Source organism: Mirounga angustirostris, unplaced genomic scaffold (assembly GCF_029215605.1).
Source record: "Mirounga angustirostris isolate CCGP_5_RB_7025 unplaced genomic scaffold, mMirAng1.0.hap1 SCAF_11, whole genome shotgun sequence".
Taxonomy (NCBI): domain Eukaryota; kingdom Metazoa; phylum Chordata; class Mammalia; order Carnivora; family Phocidae; genus Mirounga; species Mirounga angustirostris.
The window spans coordinates 76,285,494-76,305,733 of record NW_026991719.1 but is presented as its reverse complement, the minus strand read 5'-3'; the positions used below and the strand labels follow the sequence as shown (position 1 = coordinate 76,305,733).

At 32.7% G+C, this 20,240-nt stretch overlaps 1 protein-coding gene across 8 annotated transcripts in view; it reads right to left on the bottom strand.

Annotated features, from left to right (window-relative positions):
* The window catches only part of DIAPH2 (diaphanous related formin 2), a 961,567-nt gene that overhangs the window by 667,051 nt on the left and 274,276 nt on the right, over nucleotides 1-20,240 (bottom strand). For all 8 annotated transcript variants that reach the window (XM_054508614.2, XM_045880234.3, XM_054508619.2 and 5 more), the window contains 5 exons: nucleotides 18,081-18,191; nucleotides 12,450-12,568; nucleotides 10,390-10,506; nucleotides 7,754-7,872; nucleotides 6,206-6,270 (listed from right to left, as the gene is read on the bottom strand). In XM_054508614.2, coding sequence (XP_054364589.1) covers nucleotides 6,206-6,270; nucleotides 7,754-7,872; nucleotides 10,390-10,506; nucleotides 12,450-12,568; nucleotides 18,081-18,191 — 531 coding nt within the window. The remainder of the gene's footprint in view (nucleotides 1-6,205; nucleotides 6,271-7,753; nucleotides 7,873-10,389; nucleotides 10,507-12,449; nucleotides 12,569-18,080; nucleotides 18,192-20,240) is intronic.

Sequence of the window (20,240 nt, the reverse complement as noted above, 5' to 3'; positions counted from 1 at the left end):
ACAAATAAGGTTAGCAATGGACATTTCCACAAAAACTTGGCAGGCCAGAAGAGTGTGGCATAATATATTCAACATGCTGAAAACAAAAAAATATGCAGCTAAGAATATTCTATCCAGCAAGGATCTCATTAAGAATAGAAAGAGAGATAAAGAGTTTCCCAGAAAAACAAAAACTAAAGAAGTTCATGACCACTAAACCAACCCAGCAAAAAATATTAAAGGGGATGCTTTGAGTAGGAAAGAGAAGACCAAAGGTAACAAAGACTGGAAAGGAACAGAGAAAATCTCCAGAAATGACAACTTTACAAGTAATACAATGGCGCAAAATTCATATCTATCAATAATTATTCTGAATGTCAAAGAACTAAATGCTCCAATCAAAAGACAAAGAATATCAGAATGGATTAAAAACATGACATTCTAAAACCTTTGGGATGCAGTAAAAGCTGTCATAAGAGGGAATCAATACAGGCCTACCTCAAGAAGCAAAAAAAAACTCTCAAATACACAAACTAACCTTACACGTAAAGGAGCTAGAAAAGGAACTGCAAATGAAGCCTAAAGACAGCAGAAGGGAAATAATAAACATTAGAGCAGAAATAAATGACATAGAAATAAAAAAACAGTAGAACATATCAATGACATTAGGAGCTGATTCCTTGAAAGAATAAAATTATTAAACCCCTACCAGACTTCTCAGAAAGAAAAGAGAAAGGAACCAAATAAATAAAATCACAAATGAGAGAGGCTAGATCACAATCACCACCACAGAAACACAGCTATAAGAAAATATTTTGAAAAACTTTATGCTGACAAATGGGGCAATGTGGAAGAAATAGATAAATTTCTAAACACATATAAACCACCAAAACTAAAATAGGAAGAAATAAAAAACTTAAACAGACTGATAACCAGAGAAGAAATTGAATCAGAAATCAAAAAACTCCCAACAAACAAAACACTGGGGGCAGATGGCTTCCCAGGGGAATTCTACCAGACATTTAAAGAAGAGTTAATAGCTATTCTTCTCAAACTGTTCCAAAAAATAGAAATGGAAGGAAAACTTCCAAACTCATTCTATGAGGCCAGCATTAACTCAATTCCAAAACTAGACAAACATCCCACTAAAAAAGAGAATACATAACCAATATTCCTCATGAACATGGATGCAAAAGTTTTCATCAAAACACTAGCAAAACAAATCCAACATACATTAAAAAAAATCATTCACTGGGCGCCTGGGTGGCTCAGTTGGTTAAGCGACTGCCTTCGGCTCAGGTCATGATCCTGGAGTCCCAGGATCGAGTCCCGCATCGGACTCCCTGCTGAGCAGGGAGTCTGCTTCTCCCTCTGATCCTCCCCCCTCTCATGCTCTCTCTCTCTGTCTCATTCTCTCTCTCAAATAAATAAATAAAATCTTTAAAAAAAAAAATCATTCACCACAATCAAGTGGGATTTATTCCTGGGCTGCAAGGGTGGTTCAATATTCACAAATCAATCAACGTGATACACCACCTTAATAAAAGAAAGGATAACAACCATATGATCCTCTCAAGAGATGCAGAAAAAGCATTTGACAAAGTACTAGATCCATTCTTGATAAAAAACCTCAACAAAGTAGAGATAGAGGAAACGTACCTCAATATCATAAAGACTATATATGAAGGACCCACAGCTAATATCATCCTAAATGTGGAAAAACTAAAAGCTTCTCCTCTAAGGTCAGAAACACGACAGGGATGTCCACTCTCATCATTTGTTCAACATAGTGCTGGAAGTCCTAGCCTCAGCAATAATACAATAAAAGGCATCCAAATTGGCAAGGAAGAAGTCAAACTTTCACTCTTCATAGACTACATTTTTTTTTTAATGTGGAAAAGCCAAAAGACTGAACCAAAAAATTGCCAGTGTGGATACATGAATTCAGTAAAATCACAGGATACAAAATCAACATACAGAAACATGTTGCATTTCTATACACCAATAATGAAGAAACAGAAAGAGAAATCAAGAAAATGATCCCATATTCAATTGCACCAAAAGCCATAAGATACATAGGAATAACCCTAACCAAAGAGGTTAACGATCTGTACTCTCAAAACTATAGAACACATATGAAAAAAATTGAAGAGAACACAAAGAAATGGAAAAACATTCCATGCTGATGGATTGGAAGAATATTGTTAAATGTCTATACTACGCAAAGCAATCTACACATTCAATGCAATCTCTATCAAAATACCATCAGCATTTTTCACAGAGCTAAAACAAGCAATCTTTAAATTTGTATGGAACCACAAAAGACCCCAAACAGCCAAAACAATCTTGAAAAAGCAAAGCAAAGATTCAGACTTCACAATTCTGGACTTCAAACTCTATTACAAAGCTATAGTCATCAAGATAGTATGGTACTGTCACAAAAACAGATACACCAACTAATGAAACAGATTAATTATAAACCCAGAAATGGACCCACAACCATACGCTCAACAAATCGTTGATAAAGGAGGAAAGATTATCCAATGGAAAAAAGACAGTTTCTTCAACAAATGCTGTTGGGAAAACTGGGCAGCATCATGTAAAAGAATGAAACTGGACCACTTTCTTACAACATACACAGAAATAAATTCAAAATAGATTAAAGACCTAAATGTGAGATAGGTAGCCATCAAAATCCTAGAGGAAAAGACAGGCAGCAACCTCTTTGACATCAACTATAGCAACCTGTTACTGGACATGTCCACCAGAGGCAAAAGAAACAAAAGCAAAAATTAACTATTGGTACTTTTTCAAGATAAGAAGCTTCTTCACAGTGAAGGAAACAATCAACAAAACTAAAAGGTGAACTTTGGAATGGGTGAAGATATTTGCAAATGGCACATGTAATAAAAGATTAGTATCCAAAATCTATAAAGAGCTTACGAAACTTAACACCCAAAAAAACAAATAATCCAGTTAAGAAATGGGCAGAAGACATGAATAGACATTTTTTCAAAGAAGACATACAGATGGCCAACAGACACATGAAAATATGTTGTACATCACTCATTGTCAGGGAAATACAAATCAAAACTACAATGACATACCACTTCACAATGGTCAGAACAGCTAAAATTAACAGCACAGGGAATAGCAGATGGTAGTGAGGATGCAGAGAAAGGGGAACCCTCTTACACTGTTGGTGGGAATCCAAGCTGGTACAGCCACTCTGGAAAACAGTATGCAGGTTCCTCAAAAAGTTAAAAATCAAACTACCCACGACCCAGCAATTGCACTACTAAGTATTAGTATCCCAAAGGATACACAAATACTGAATCAAAAGGGCACATGCACCCAGATGTTTATAACAGCATTATCAACAATAGCCAAATTATGGAAACAGCCCAAATGTCCACTGACTGATGAATGGATAAAGAAGATGTGGTGTGTGTGTACACACACATATATATGGAATATTAGTCATCAAAAGGATGAAATCTTGCCACTTGCAAGGACGTGGATGGAGCTAGAGTGTACTATGCTATGTGAGTTCAGTCAGTCAGAGAAGGAAATACTGTATGATTTCACTCATATGTGAAATTTAAGAAACAAAACAGATGAACATAAGGGAAAGAAAATTTAAAAAGAGAGGAAGGCAAACCATAAGAGACACTCTTAGCTAAGGAGAACAAACTGAGGGTTGCTGGAGGGGAGGTGGGGTGCGATGAGCTAAATTGGTGATGGGTATTAAGGAGGGCATCACTTGTGATGAGCACTGGGTGTTATATGTAAGTGATGAGTCACTAAATTCTACTGCAAACTAATATTACACTATATGTTAACTAACTAGAATTTAAAGAAAAACTTGAAACATACATATATACATACATACATACATTCATAATGGTGTGCTAAGCAGGAGAGACCATCTCAATGGTGAATATCCATTTACTGCATCCTGCCCATCCCTAACCTCAGTCAGGGCACCAAGCCGAAACAAACAAGCCTGCATACATAGAGTAAATACTGCTTATATTCATCTATAGAATATATGCCCTTTATTATCAATGTCACTTCAAGTCATTTTAGAAGGCAATATATTTTTCCAATTATATTATTTCTGTTTCTAAATTTGATATATCTTACTCTCCAGAATTGTCTTTAGAGTTTGTGGAACAATAAAAAAGTATTTTCACTGTTAATAAATATTCATCCTCATAGATTTTACCTTTAGAAATTAAAAAATGTCAAACCAATCCAAGTCTGAAGAAAGAACAGGTAATGGAATTGGATTACAATAGTGTCTGGGTCAAACATGAAATGCTAACTAATTCTTTTATTCCTCTCTACTTGCATTCATAGAAAATGTTCCACAGAGGTTAGTCCAAATTGTTTCTAATCTTTAAAAATTTCAAACCACCCCAGATCCTCCACAGTTAGTAAATAACCATGTTTCCTAGGTCACTGAGAAGATGCTGTTTTAACTGCACTATACTATTCATGTTAAGACTTACTCTCTATTTCCATCCTCCCTCCCAATGTTAGATTCTTCTGTGTATTTTTTAAGCATGATACAAACTGTACAACTTTCCTCTATAAATTATTTATTTGTACATTTGAAAAGAGGCATGCAATGTTTCTGCTTGTAATTTAATGTGGCCTTAATCTATAAACCCATAGAGTAGGAATCACAGAAGTCTGAGATAAGCAGGTTGGAAGACTTTTTACAAGGCCACTAAACATATCCTCTTCTTTTAATGATGACAAAATTAAGATCCAAAGAGAGTAAGTGGCTTACTTAAAGTCACAGCTAATTTGTGGAAAAGCTAAGATCAGATCTTACAACTACTGCTTCTCATTCTAGCCACCCTACATTTTTTACTACTTTATATAGCCTCTTAAAATCACCCAGAATAAGAGAAGGCATTCAGATAACCACTGGGAGACCATACATGTTTTCATTCTAAACGTTGGAGATGAGAATAAAGCACTAAACACTGAAATGCTTTTTCTTAAAAATTATTTCAGGACTCCATTTCCCATAATATATGCTTACAGATTTTACCAGACAGATCATCACAGTTTGCGCCAGTCTGGTGGTGTCTAATCAAAGTGTCAGTGAAAAATTAAGGAGACTCTTAAGATTTTCAAAGGGAATTTTAAATGTGCTATTTAAAACAAGAACATTACAAATATAAAGGTCTATTAAAAAGCGTGCATTTTCTTCCACCAATAAAAATGACAACTTCACACAAACATTTTATGCTCAAGCTCTGAAAATTTAATCTAGTAACTGAAAGAGCAAAGACATTTCTTCAGATGCCCTGAAGTAACTTCAGTAATACTCTATAATTTCTAGACTGATAGCAAAAGTGATTATCTAATCTCCAAGGTAAGTCATAACTCTGAAGAGACAGCAATATGTAAGAACTTTATCTTGCTGTCAGAAGGCTGAAAACTGGAGAGTTTTTAGACTTGTGCTTCAATCCTTTTCCCTGCACCAATAGGAGAGAAATACTATACTAATGCTTCATAGGATCTAGAAAAAAAAATTCAACTTTTGGTAGAAACTAGTACAACTGTAGTTATGCTTTCATGAAACAAGGAAAAGACAACCTGAAATCCAAATAAAATTAACACAGCCATAAAATTTGTATTTACATAAGGCATTAACATACAAAGAAAGGGGAACCTCAAATTCCACCAAGTCTACATGAAGTTGCAGAACCATTTAAAAGTGGTAATTATAAAATTCAAAGAAGATAAATCTAAGCAGAGAGAGACAGAGATAAAACACTCTGTCATTCTGTTGCTATTTAATAGCACTGTCTTTAAACAGCAATAATAGGTTAGACTAGCTAAAAATCTAACAGTTCTCCAAAGGAGCTACATATTGTAAGTGAGAACTGCAAGAAAGCAATGAGGGGAATAGATTTTGGTTGATTGCTTCAAACTATATTCTTCCAATAAACTAATTTTATTTCATTTATCACTCTGGTAGAATATAGCTAGTGTTTTTCTTCCATAATAAATTAAAGGTCATGAGGAGGGAACAGTAGCAACTTTATCTTATCAGGAATGAAATCAATATTCTGTGGCTCTGTTTTAATCCAGAAACATGAAGTACTATAAAACTGAAACATTTATAAAGCCTCACATAAAGAAGATAAAATACACATTGTAAATAAATTATTAATTTAACAATTATGGCTAACATAAGCCTTACCTTCTTTGAAAATTCCACTGCTTTTTGTTCACTTTCTTCAACTTTTGCCTTGTTCACACAAGAATCTATTAAGATTGACAAAAAATGATTAGAAATTATTGCATCAGATCTCTGGGCAAAAGATGACTGCCAGCCTATAATTCTATGTAACATTCTCAACAAAATATGAAATAAACTAATGAGTTTATCAAGCTTATTATCAAATTTGCATGGAAGCCAGCATTCACATTAATTCTTAGGGAAGGTAAATTGATGTACACTTTCTGAAAAGCATATGGCCTTTCAAAGATCATATCCTCAATTACAGGAATCAATCCTAAGGAAATGGCAAGAAAAAGGCAAACATTTATGCAAAGAATGTTCATAGCAGATTCATTTATAATCGCAAAAACCTGAAAACAATCTAGATGTACAATAAGAAAGGACTGGTCAAGATGGTTATGATATTCCATAAAATGGAATATTATACAGACAATCAAAGTCACATTTTGAAGGGTAACATGAAAAAATTTTCATACTATAAAACTCCATTAAAAATCAGCATATAGAGAGATTAAAAAAATATATATATATATAAGAAAATGTACTTAGCCAAAAAGTGAGTAATGGTGGTGGAATGTACTGAGCTGAAAAGTGAGATTGGTGGTTTATTCTGTCACTTACATAAGCCTCTAGATTGCTTGGAATAAACGAGCATTGGTTTTAAAATCAGAAAATAATACATAATAATAATAAGGAATTCATCTTTGAATATTACTGTGAGTCTGCCTTGTGCTATGGAGTGAACAATAATATATAACTGGCATTCCACAGCTGTTGTTTTCTTCCTTTAAAGACAAACAAATGAGTTCATGCCCAAATTTTAGCAATAGTGATTTTAATTAGGTATAAAAACTGTTTAACTGTAATGTCATATAACATAGCATATTTCACGAGAGGTTTCACATTATCCTTCAGAGACTGTTCCAGAAAGTACAGCTAACTAGTAGTCTAGGATGATATAAGTTCATTTCCTTAGTGATCCAAGTAGATGAACATCATCACCTCAAATTCTTTCCTAGCTTTAAGGTCTACAAAAATTATAAATTGATCTACTTTGATAGAATTAAAAGGTCTTAAGTTACTGAAGTAAGCCTGTATTTCCTTTCTCAAACTTGAACACTAATATCTATTGCACATGTGATTTCTATAAAACCACCGAGGTACCAATATAAACTGAATCAAAGGATTTCAGAGTCATGTTTCTAAAGAGCAAAGCATTCATCTATAATAACATGTTTTTCCTATGTGTGTGCGCGCCACTGATTTTAAACTGTGAATTCAGTTTAGAGCATTAAAACTTATCAAATAGCTTAATATTTTCAACCACATAAGCAGAACTCTCATGATCAACATAATTAACAATTATAGTGATTGAGTACTCACAGACACAATGACTTACCAGATTTTAATAAAGGAAGTTCAGTGAGAACACTACCTTCAGAAAGTGAGTATTATACAGAAGAGAGTGAAACACAATCAAAGGACATTGAGGATAATATTACATACCTATCAGATGCGTGAAATCAATGTCTAATCTTTGCCTATACTTGAAATCTGGGTCCATACCACTGCAGTGCAGCACTATCTGTGAAACGCACTCCTCAATTATTTTGTAATACTGTGGCCTGAAAGAGAGAAAGTATTCTTGAATATCTTTTCCACCTATATAAGCCAATTTTCTTAAGAGGTGGTTCAGGGGCACCTGGGTGGCTCAGTTGGTTAAGCATCCGACACTTGATTTTGGCTCAGGTCATGATCTCAGGATCACAAAATCGATGCCCCCCCACCTTGTGGGGGCTGCATGCTCAGTGCAGAGTGTGCTTAAGAGTCTCCCCTTCTCCCTCTGTCCTTCCCCTCACTCATGCTGTCTCTCCCTCTCTCTCTCTCTCAAGTAAATAAATACATAAACTCTTTAAAAAAGTGGTTCAGCATGATAAAAGAACTAAGTCTTTTTCTAGCACTGTTAAAAGAACTCTTTCTAGCCATTGCATTCCCTTAAGAGAATTATGCCTAAACTTAACGATGGTCTGGACATCATAGTATAAAACCTATCATAATGTAATCAATTGTGAACACTTAGTGACTTAATACTCTAGTTTTTAGGAATTCATGCCTGTGTACAAAGATACTTACCAACCTTATCTACTAACTTATTGTTCCTAAAGTTAATGAAAACAAATGACCTGTTAGTTCTATATCCATGGATACAGAAATGGTTCTAAGCCTCTACAAGTTTTCAGTTTCGGTAAGGGATGAGTATCTTGGCATTAGGTGGCGATGTCTTAAATTTACTACAACACTTTAACTCAAGATTAGCTATAATAGCTTACAAAACTAGACTGACCCACAATATTCCAATGATCTATTTATGCACGTTTTTAAGATTCACTTTATAGAAGCATACACACTTAATATGCATGGCCACAGCCTGAATTCATTCAAAGTATCGAACGTTTTTAAACATATCCTAATTTTGTAATCTATCAAGATAATTCTGGCCTTAAAAAATAACTACTTGCATAGTTCAAAAATTTTTTAAAGTCACTTTTTGCATTAAAATTCAGGGAAAATTTAGTATTTATCAGTGGCCAGTAAATTCAACAGAGAAACATCAGAAAGAAATACTGCATAGAGAAATTATGACATAAACATCCTTAACTAGCCAACCTACTAAAAGTTTGCAAACAAAGCCAAACAGAGTCTAATTGCTCTTATATGTCTTTTGTCATGGGGCTGGCCTCAAGAGTAAGAATAAATAGTAATATACATTAACCCATTTTAGGCTTTTTCAAGTCATCAACAGTTCTAGGATAAATAATACTGGATTATAATCAGTCTAGTAAATGACTTTTGGGTAAATAAGGAAAACACAAGTGTTCTCTTTAAGGCCATGTTAATTATCTCTAAGTATAATAAAAGTGCCGGTCACACTTCTACTTCACATCTATGTTCTCAGGATGAAAAAGATGTCATAATTAGAGTAACTACTTATATATTGAAAGTTACTGAGAAATGGATGGTTTCATGAAAATTATTTCCCTAGGTAACTGTGTACCCATAGGCACAGTACCCACTTAATTGCCAGAACATTAGAAAACAACATTTTAATTACCAAATTTTCTGCTTTAAGAAAACAGCATTTTTTTTTCTTTTTCTTCTTTTTTCCTTTCTTTTTCTTTTTTTTTTTTTTTTTGGTGGGTAGCAAAGCAAAGTTTATTGAGCCATAGCAAAAAGACAGTACAAAGCTCCCAAAGAAGGAGGGGACCAGAGAGGGTTGCCTTTTAACCACTTTTCTATGTCTCTGTAACATCATGATGTCCATGAATTATTGTAAAAGTCTGAACTATAATAGTTTTCTATATAATTTTAGAACTGTCATCTTTGTTGCAACTATACCTGACCATGGTTGCCTGCCTTTACCATTTAATCAAGCAAATTTTGAGAAATCAGAGAACCTAGGTTGCCAGAATTTCATGCATATTAGAGTATGAAGAACAACTAAGAGTCTCTTGAATAGTTAAATATAAGATCATGACCACAGCTTATAGATAATTTCAGTCACTCAGAAACCTTTCTCTAACTTTCTGGTTTTCAGATATATTTGCAGTTACTAGACTCTGAAACTTCTAACTTTATTATCATCATAATCATTTATCTTAAAGAATTATATTACTGGATATAAAGCTGAAATATTAGTATTATTTTCTTAACTAAGATCACATCTAGTATTAAATAAATACTAGAAAGGAGAAAAGTAAAACCTAACTTGTTAAAATGGACGTGAACTTAAAAAAATAAAATGTACATGAACTTAAAAGTTCCACCACAGACACTTCAGTGCTTATTCTGTGCTATCATTATCTAACAAAGAAAATTCATCACAAGGCCAGTAAAATATGTTGGGTTCTTTGCTACTAAATGTCCTGTCACTGGGGTATCCAGTTTTATAAATAGATCCTTTTGGCCCAATTAAAAATAAATTCACACCTTCTAAAATACGTTATGCTAAGTCATCAAACTCTTATACACTATGTATGTACATATATATGCATATAGTACCTAGCATGAACTACCTTATTAGTTTTCCTTAAATTTCGAATTCAAATTACACAAATACTAGTACTCTCAGAACCGCCTCTTACCTGACATAATAATCATTTCTGATGAGCAAAAAATGTTGTAGAATGGATAATAAGTAATTTTCAGCAGCAGTGTCCTTCAACATATTATATAGAAGATGATACACTTCATTCATATCAGTGAAAGTAAGTAAAGGAAAAAAATTAAAGCCCTTAATGAAAGTTCCATTCATAATAAAAGCAGCTTCATTTTTTAAAACACTGACGTACCATTTTGTTTCCCTTATTGTTTCTAAACCTTCAACTCCAGTATTTTAAAATTTACATAAATAAATTTAACCTATGGAATCCCTTTCATCTTTTAATGAGAGAAACAGACTTAAAGAATATTTCCAAGACCATTTAATCATCAAAACCTTAAGCAATCAGTTATTCATTATAAATTACAGATGACAGTAGTATGACTGGAACAGCAGTGCCATTAGAGAAAACAGTTTACTCTTGATCTTCCCGTGGCTGTGATAGAGGACCTACATTATTCATGTAAGCCACTACTCCTCTATTTTCACCACCACATAATATAGAAGGTAATGGAACATTCTATGGACTGCTAAAATATCACAAACCAGTTTTATTTTATACTGATAAAATATTTAATAATGTGAAATTGCTATTGTCTGCATTCATTTGTATTCCATTATTTAGTAAAAATGGAAAGTAAAGACAATAGAACTTGAAACATTTTTCTTAGGATATATAAAGAGTGGAAAAAGTTTAGATGCTTTTAATAAACTAGACAACAAATTTCAAAGCTGGATTCACTTTTGTAATAAAACTGAGGACCTGGAAAATCAAAGTAAAAGAAAAGTAGAAGAGGAAATGTAATCCAACATTCTAAAAATAATCTGAAATGTCAACATTTTCTCTGAAGTAGAATTAAGTATATGATGGATTATTTCTTAGACCCCATGTAACAGTGTTGTGTTAAAGTCTCATAAGGTCTTTTAAGTGGTTACAAAATGAAACCCAAAATAGCGTTATGGTAAAGTTTGATTATAAGAGAAATCTATACAAAGCAAGGAAGCAAGATATATATTAATATAAAAAGCATTTAATATTATGGAAATGACTGTAGACTAGAGTCACTAATGATGGATAAGAAATTACTAGCATTGATCCCTTATAATAATAACATAGTTAGCCATTGCACACACATTTATCCAATACTTACGTATAAGATACTTCAATAGTAGCATTGGAGGCAAAAGATGAAACATAAAACTTCTGCCCTCAATCTCATAGGGGCACAGAAGTGCACATAAATAAGACAGATAGAAAGTACTAGAGAAGTTTCAAGGAGAGGAATATTCCAGCTTTTTTGGGGGGGGGCAGTGCAGGGAGGAAGAGGGAAAAAGATGTAACAGAGAAAAATTCCATCTCAAAGGTCATTTTATTTCTGAAGTATTTCCCAATCTCCCCAAAACCCATAAGTAAGAAATTTACTGAGTGTGAAACAAATGGCCAGCAATGCTGTGACAACCATCTTTTAAATCTAAAATCATTTCATATAATATCGTTGCCAGAGGAAGATTATACACTAGTTGTATTTGACTCAAATGCTTCTACCAGACAGCCTTGTTATAGTCAGATACTATCACATCTAAACATTTTTTTTTCACTAAGAAACCAAAATAGTTGGATTGAGAGTAAGGCATTTATATGAATTGAATTGTATCTCTAAACCATTTGAGTACATTTTAATAAACTGAAGAAGTGCATTACCTACAGTTACTTATGAACTCAGTGAACTTTTCCCCTCAAATTCTTTTATGTGAGGTATATGCCTTAGGTTCTTGTCTATTCAAGACTATTGAGCTGAATATATCTATAATACAGCAAGCCACTGTGCAGATTTCAGTACAGTTTGTGTAAATCATCAGGACAATCTGACAATTCCTCAACATGAATCTCAAGGACAGCATCATAGTGAGGTATTAATATAAATAAATGAATATAAATTGGGCTGGTAAACAAGAATTCTAATAATGGTCCACAAAATCAACCACAAATCCTTTTTTTCACAATACATGCAAAATTATTTTTATGGTTTGTCAAAAGGATATTCCATTTCTGCTCGAATGTCATTGAGACGGTGTGATAATTCATTTAGGTCATCTTCTTTGTTCTCATCAAATACTTTCAACTGAATATCAAGTTCATCATTCTCTTTTTCTTTTAGATCCTAATATATAAACATAAAATGTAACAAATGAGTAAGAGTTTGACAACACCATATTTTGGTAATAAAGCACAGATACTATTATTCATTTATATACACAAAAGCAATTTTATATTGACCCAGGCACTTAGGGTTTTCTGAGAAAGTAAATGTACTATGTATTCTCCTATTTTAAAATAAAAGAACCTCACTGCATTCATTGCATTTTTTTTTCATGCCCCAGGTTTTGATTATTTACATTAAAAATTAACAATCACTTTTACAAAGGGAGGGGAGAACTAACTGCTAACAACCCAAATTGAATGCTGTTGTTTTTGACTAAATACACTAATCAAAGATCACAAAAGAACTCATGCAGTTAAACATTTACATATGCCTCTGGCGAAAAAATGCAAATATAGATCAATTGTATTAATGAAGAATAAATGCAAGGATATATTCAAGCACAACAGTCCCAAGTATGGCATAGAAAGTTGTATAAAGGATTTTATTTTAAATGATATTTTGTGATTTTGAAGCAAAAAGGCGTCAGGATTTTTTATCAAGCTGCATGACAAGCCTCCTCCCCCACTTTTCATTTTTGCTTAGCCGAATCACAAAATACCAACTTGGGCATCAAAGATTTGTTTTTGTAATACATTATAAACACATGCATTACAAACCTCTGATAATTTTTAAAAATAATAGTATGAACAAAATCTTTGGAAGCATGCCACACTAGAGATTGTTGGGCTTAATATATATCACCTGGAATATCTTTTAATATGTGTCCATTAAGTTGCAGCTTTCAAAACCCAAATCGATAATCCCAACTGTGGATGCTCAAGGGTGATAATGAAAGTGGGACTAGGATTTCAGAGCTGAGCTTGAATTCTAAAAGGAAATGCAAGCATGGTGTACTTCAAATTAGGTCAATAAAACAAAACAGGATTCATTTCTTGTTTCTATTTTTATTCAATAGAGCAATTATAAATGGAGATGTAATGGCTATTACTAAAGCCAAATGCAAATCTATGCAATTGCTAGATTTTTTCTAACATTCATATAATAATTTACTGAAAATTTACATATAGAACATATAAAAATACTTAGTATGTTTCTATATAATTTCATACAAAATATATGACAAATAAATGTATTTACACTTAGTTCCCTCTTTTTTTTTTTTAAGATTTATTTATTTATTTATTTGATAGAGAGAGACACAGCGAGAGAGGGAACACAAGCAGGGGGAGGGGGAGAGAGAGAAGCAGGCTTCCTGTGGAGCAGGGAGCCTGATGCGGGGCTCGATCCCGGGACCCTGGGACCATGACCTGAGCCGAAGGCAGACGCTTAACCATCTGAGCCACTCAGGCGCCCTTAGTTCCCTCTTTAGTAACTTGCTTTAGGTCTAGTTTTCCACTTTTAAATCTATTGGAATGCAAAATTATCTCTAATTGGTGGGTCATATTTTCAGGTGATTTAAGAACTCCAGTCAGACAAGAGCAAAATCCAGACACACCTAACATGCTGGTCATTGCAGAAACAATTGTTAACACATTTTACAATACAGACTTTTCCTTATTCTTCTGTCACAATATGTTCTTTCTTAGATGCTCACTACAAAACTTGAATACTTTTAAGTATGTTAGAAAAACAGAAAAATCTAATTTAAATACTGCCATTTAATTAGCATCAAAACATTATAAAACATGGATTCAATCTGCTTAACTATTTTCTGTAAAAATAACTGGTTAAATGTTTAACTGTTTTTAATTAGAACAACAAATTAGTTATAAAATATACACAGTATGTGAACATATATAGCACAATATAAAAACATAGATATATAAGTGCAATCCTATATTATTTATTAATAGTCTCCATTAAATAAACAGATATGCATATATACATATACACATATATAAAACTTCCTTTCATTCAAATATCAAACCCTGAAAAATATATCTATACATTCTTAATGAAATAAACATTTAATTAATTAAAAAGTTTTTCTATAGCACAAATATGATATCCTATAAAAGGAAATGGAAATGCATCACTAAAGTTTTATACTTTAAAATGTAGAATATCATATTACTGAATTACAGTATTATTAACTATTAATAATGTGAAATATTATAAATATGTTTCAGTTATTTTTTAAACATAATTGCTCTATGGATATGGAACATTGTTGGCAGTCTCTAAAACATATAATTAAATCTCTATAATTTGGTGTACTTCAAAGGAAATTCTATTACTAATACATGACTGATTACCAGTCAAGCAATCAAAATTGAGTCTTCAACAGAATAAGAAAGAGTTTGTTGGTATTTTAAAATAAAGATGCCTGCTGCCTACAGACATGATTTCTTACTATCTTGTTCCTTCACATACCTAAATTACCTAATATTTTCTAAATCTATTTAACTAAATAAAAGGCAGATGGAGAAAACTTCACAAGAAATCAATATGAGTTACCTATAGAGCAAATACTAATTTAAAAATCACTGTATAGTATATAACAACTCACTAATCCCAAATTACTAAAGCAAATTTATTCCATATAAATGAAGTGTAAACTCCCTTTAAACACCATAATATATCAATTGAGATAGGTGAATTTTGAAAATAAATTTTTACAGAATATAATTAAAATAACTGTCCTTGTCTTGAGGATTCTGATTACTGATGAAGAAAGTTCTACTGTACTATATTATTACAATGGTCTCAGGAGTTATTGAAATACTAAGAATGATTCTTCCCGAATCATTAAGTTTTTATTCAAATTCCAGTTGGTTAACATACAATGTAATAACAGTTTCAGGTGTAGAATATAGTGATTCAACACTTCCATACAACCAGATAGGTCTAATTATTTTTTTTCATGTACAAACAATTTGTATTAGCCTTAGCCACACCTAATCTGCTGCTTTGAATACGATAGAGTCTAGAAAATTAAGCATCTCCTCCTGTTAAAAACTCATCTATGAATATATTATTAAGCTTCAATGCACGCATACAGATGTTTAATACTCCCTAAATTCTAGTGGTTTAAGCTTAAATATTTAACAATGAGTTCATTAGATAATAATTGACATGTCAGGTACATCTAATATACATTAATGCATGACCATTCTGACCTTTGTTCCAAATTGTGATAATAAAATTACAAGAACAACATCAGTCATGAAATCTATGGTATTAAAGAAAGGATCTCTAAATCTGGGTCTTTCTGCCTGAATTCTGATTCTCATCTTATTTATAAGAAGTACCTGCAGAAGATTTTTTTCTTTTCAAACCAAACATCTCTGCCTTACCCTCAATAAGATTTTGATATATTCTCTTTAGAGGGACATGTCCAACCTCTTTAGTTGAGAACCAGGGCTGTATGTAACCATATTTTGCTCCATTGTCTTAGGGAGAAAAAAAAAAACAAAAACCCTGAGAATTCTTGTAGGTTCTATTCCAAAATTTTAGGAGGCAGACACATGACACTTCCTACTTTTCTCTTGCTGAGGAATCACTGAGTTCTGGGAATCAGGTCAGATTGAAGAGATGTGACAGTTAAAGAAAAATCTAGCTGATAAATATATGAAGAATGCATTTATTAAGAAGTACATGGTGCCACAAGAGGCTTAATATACAGCTACAGGGCCAGTGGGAAAGTGTAGCATAGAATGACGGATGCAAAATCTTCACTGTCAGTGTAACCAAATATACCATGAGACCACTGAACCCAGCAAAGATGAATATACCAGAGAAAAGCAAAAGGTAAGAGAGCTACCATTCATTCTCTTTCTGAAAAGATGACAACTTAAATAAATTAAAATGAGAGTAACAGTTTTTTTGATCAAACATTCAGTAGTATAAGGCAGAAAGTGAATATTCAATTATAAATAGATACAGGGAAATAAAAGATGAAAGAGTAATAGCAACAACTAAGGCACAATATGTGGCATCTTAGTAAATGAGTAGAGGATGCTAAGGAGCCCCTGTAGCCACAAGTGTCCAAAGACATTAATACTCTCCCAGAAACTGAGGACCACCCCAGTGAGGACAAGCATGGAAATCAATGAGTAGGTAACTCAAAAGCCACACTAGAATCAAGATTATAACATTATCTGTAACTACCTACAGCCACAGACATTTCATGAGGAAAGATTTCTGACAAAACAAGAATAAATGTATAACTAGTGAATGTGCCTAGTTAACTGCATATTAAACCTCCATATGGGTCACTTAAAACGTTGCTTTGATTCACTGCAACCAATTCCCTGTTGTTGTTTTTTTTTTTTAAAGATTTTATTTATTTATTTGACAGAGAGAGAGGCAGCGAGAGAGGGAACACAAGCAAGGGGAGTGTGAGAGGGAGAAGCAGGCTTCCTGCAGAGCAGGGAGCCCGACGCGGGGCTCGATCCCAGGACCCTGGGCCGAAGGCAGACGCTTAACGACTGAGCCACCCAGGCGCCCCTTAATTCCCTGTTTTTTTAAAGTCATGGATTAAAGTACCATTCAAAGTATAATTGACACAGAACTTTCTAAAACCAGATAGACTAAATCAAACATCTTATCAAAGTGGGTTTCAGTAGACTCACTGTAGGGTTCATTTTATGATGGTAAGTTTCAACTACTTTCAGTTAAGACTATCAGAACACAAGTTACAGATGCATGCTACACTCTCATTCCTACCAGGAAATTTCCCTGATTTTGGTATTTCTACTACTCTAAGTATTATATACATGCTTACTTGACATTTCTTTTGTTTTGTTTTGTTTTTTACTGCCTTTTGCTTCTTTTTATTCAGGTGTGCTCTGGGTAGCTTAAATGAAGAGACTAGTTAGACTTTACATGTCTCTTAACAATGCCATAGTTTTATACAAAATCCCTCTTCAGTTAACATACTAAATAAAATATAGTCACATTAGCTATATTTGTGTTTATAGAATAAGTATCCTCATTTATCTCAGATCAAGCCTATAAAGTTATTTCAAAAATGTTTTAACAGTATCATAATTAGAACATATATGCACATTCAAGAAATAAAACTGTTTTTTAGAAAAGTTTCTATAGCACTGTAGCAAGAATACCATTCCTAAGTATCTAGAATATACTGACCAAAATTCTATAGATACTTATGCTGAATATAAATGATATCAATCTAAGTTATCAAAGAGGAAAGCAAAAACTTTTAAATGAAAATTGAAGCCACAGAAAAAGAAAAAGCAGTAGTCTTTTATGTTCTCAGTATTCAAATTCAAAGAAAAGAAATTCCTTTTTGACTTTAAGAAAACAAAACAAAAAACAAAAACAAAAAACACCCACATCACTTCTGGACACAGTAGCTGAATTCTGAATCAGCAGTTGTATATAAAGACTGCTATTACTGCAATACAGAAAAGCTTGCAAAATGTCTAATGCTTTACAAAAGAAAATATAGCAAGGCACATTTATCTACTCTGTTGCAAGTACTTTGTCTAAAGAGAAAAATGTTAAAGTTCATCAGCAGACTTAATGTGTACACTCAACTTACTGGTAACATTGTTTTTAGTCCCGAACGTAGGAATTCATTCCTTAAATGTATTCTAAAATCAAGCTCGTAAGGTGAAGTGACAAGAGCATTTATAAACTGCATGCAGGCCACCTGCAATTAAAAATCAAAGTTTGTTAAAAATTCTTTTAATTAAGGAAATATTTACTTAATACATTCAGATCATTATTTTTCCATTAACTAAAGGCATACATACATATATTTTATGGATGATTATGACTTTACAGCATAAACAACAAAATTAAGTTTCTAATGCCCAGAATAATTCTAATGGAGATATGATGGATGGTCAAGTATTGCTATGATCTGCTAAATAATATGAAGGAATATTAAACTCTGAGAAACTTAAAGTTCCAAAAATCTGCATATAGAGCCCTTTAAAAATATCATGAAATGTATCTTTCATATTTAGCTGTCCTCAAAGTGCACTTGGCCTCAATTCTATATGGTTATAAACACTTTTCTAATATAAATCAAAAAAAGTACCCTGATATTAAACAGAGAACAGTGATAACTTAGAGAAATTATTATACTGATTTATACTGTCCCCATACTATTATTGGGATGGACTTGCAAAAAATATAGAGTATTAAAATACATGATTAAGATTAATTCATTTACTGTGTATAAAACTGAATGCAAGTGAATTAAAATCGACTAGAAGGCACTGTCACACCAATGCTAATGTGCACTACATGACAAAGTAAATATAAGGGCTTGTTTTCAAGTGAAGGTGATTCATTAATTACATTGACACTGTCAAAAAGGTTTAGTTTTTCATCCGATATTGAGGTTCCCTATTATAAAAGGGGACTTATTTTCTGGTAACTACAAGCTAGAAGGGAATCAACAAAATGCTAGCTGCCAGGTGATCCATAAATTATTCCTGATAGTATTTTTGGGAAATGCTGCTCAAGTCTAAGGCAACTACGTAATAGGTTAAGTGAGGAGGTGCACCTTTAAATTGATTATTCTTAAAGTATGGAATGAGTATACTGTACAGTGTTCAAAGAGCTGAGTGCGAGGGAACTCCTGGAAAATACCAGATTTAGTAAAGATGTCAAGCATATACAGAAGAAGACACAAAAAATCAAAAGTTAGTATGAGAAAAATACATCAGCAAGAGAAAATATTTCAAATGTATTTTGACTTGTCCAGACCTATCATTATAATAGTTATTTTTTCAAGTTGAAAGAAAAGATTAAAAGGTATATTCCTTTTTTTATATCTATTATCTTATGCATCTAAGCTGCTTTTAGGGAGATTTGTCCATCTACCTTACATCCAGGCTCAAAAATTAAAAGTTGCATGCTTTAAAAGTGATGACTAAAACTGTTTCTAACATTACTAGGTATCTAAATGACAACTGAACACTGTAGTCCAACACCTATGAATGCTCAAATGTCAGTATGAAACACTTAGACTCCGAATTAAATACTTGCCAAAGAATGGGCATTACCTTAAAACACATTTCAAATAAGTTACTATGACACTTATACCTTAATAGATTACTTAATCTTTCTATTTACAATAAGAAAATATGTAATACTTTATATAGTTTCCATAGGCTGGGATATAAGTTTGTATATTGTACATGTCCAGGGCTATATTATCATTGCATTTGCTTGAATGATCCTTGTTCAATGGTACAACATAACATGACCAAACAAGCCAAAGCACATGTCCAATCCAAAATTAATAGAGAGAAAAGTTGCCATCTGCTAGGAGTTTTTGCCAGAAGATATTCTAGCTTAATGGCTTGTATTAATACCCTACAAGAGAACATTTCCATGGGAAACAAGTTAATGAGTCTTAGAATTGTACCTTTATACAGATAAAAGTATTTATATCAGGAGATGATAAAAATAGTAAAAGTCAATAAAATTAATGAAGGTATCAACATCAAAATAACTACATTTAATAAGATAAATGCTGCAATGCTATTACATACTTTACATATGATATATAAATATATAAGTGAATGCTAAAAAAAAAAGTTGCATTCATTGACTACAGTATAAAATAATTAGGAGACACTTTGAAGCCAGTAATTTAAACGGGTAATGGCACTGGTTTATCAATGTACTATTTATTGTTTATCAAATTCTAACATATATCTAATTACAAATAAGATAAGCAGAA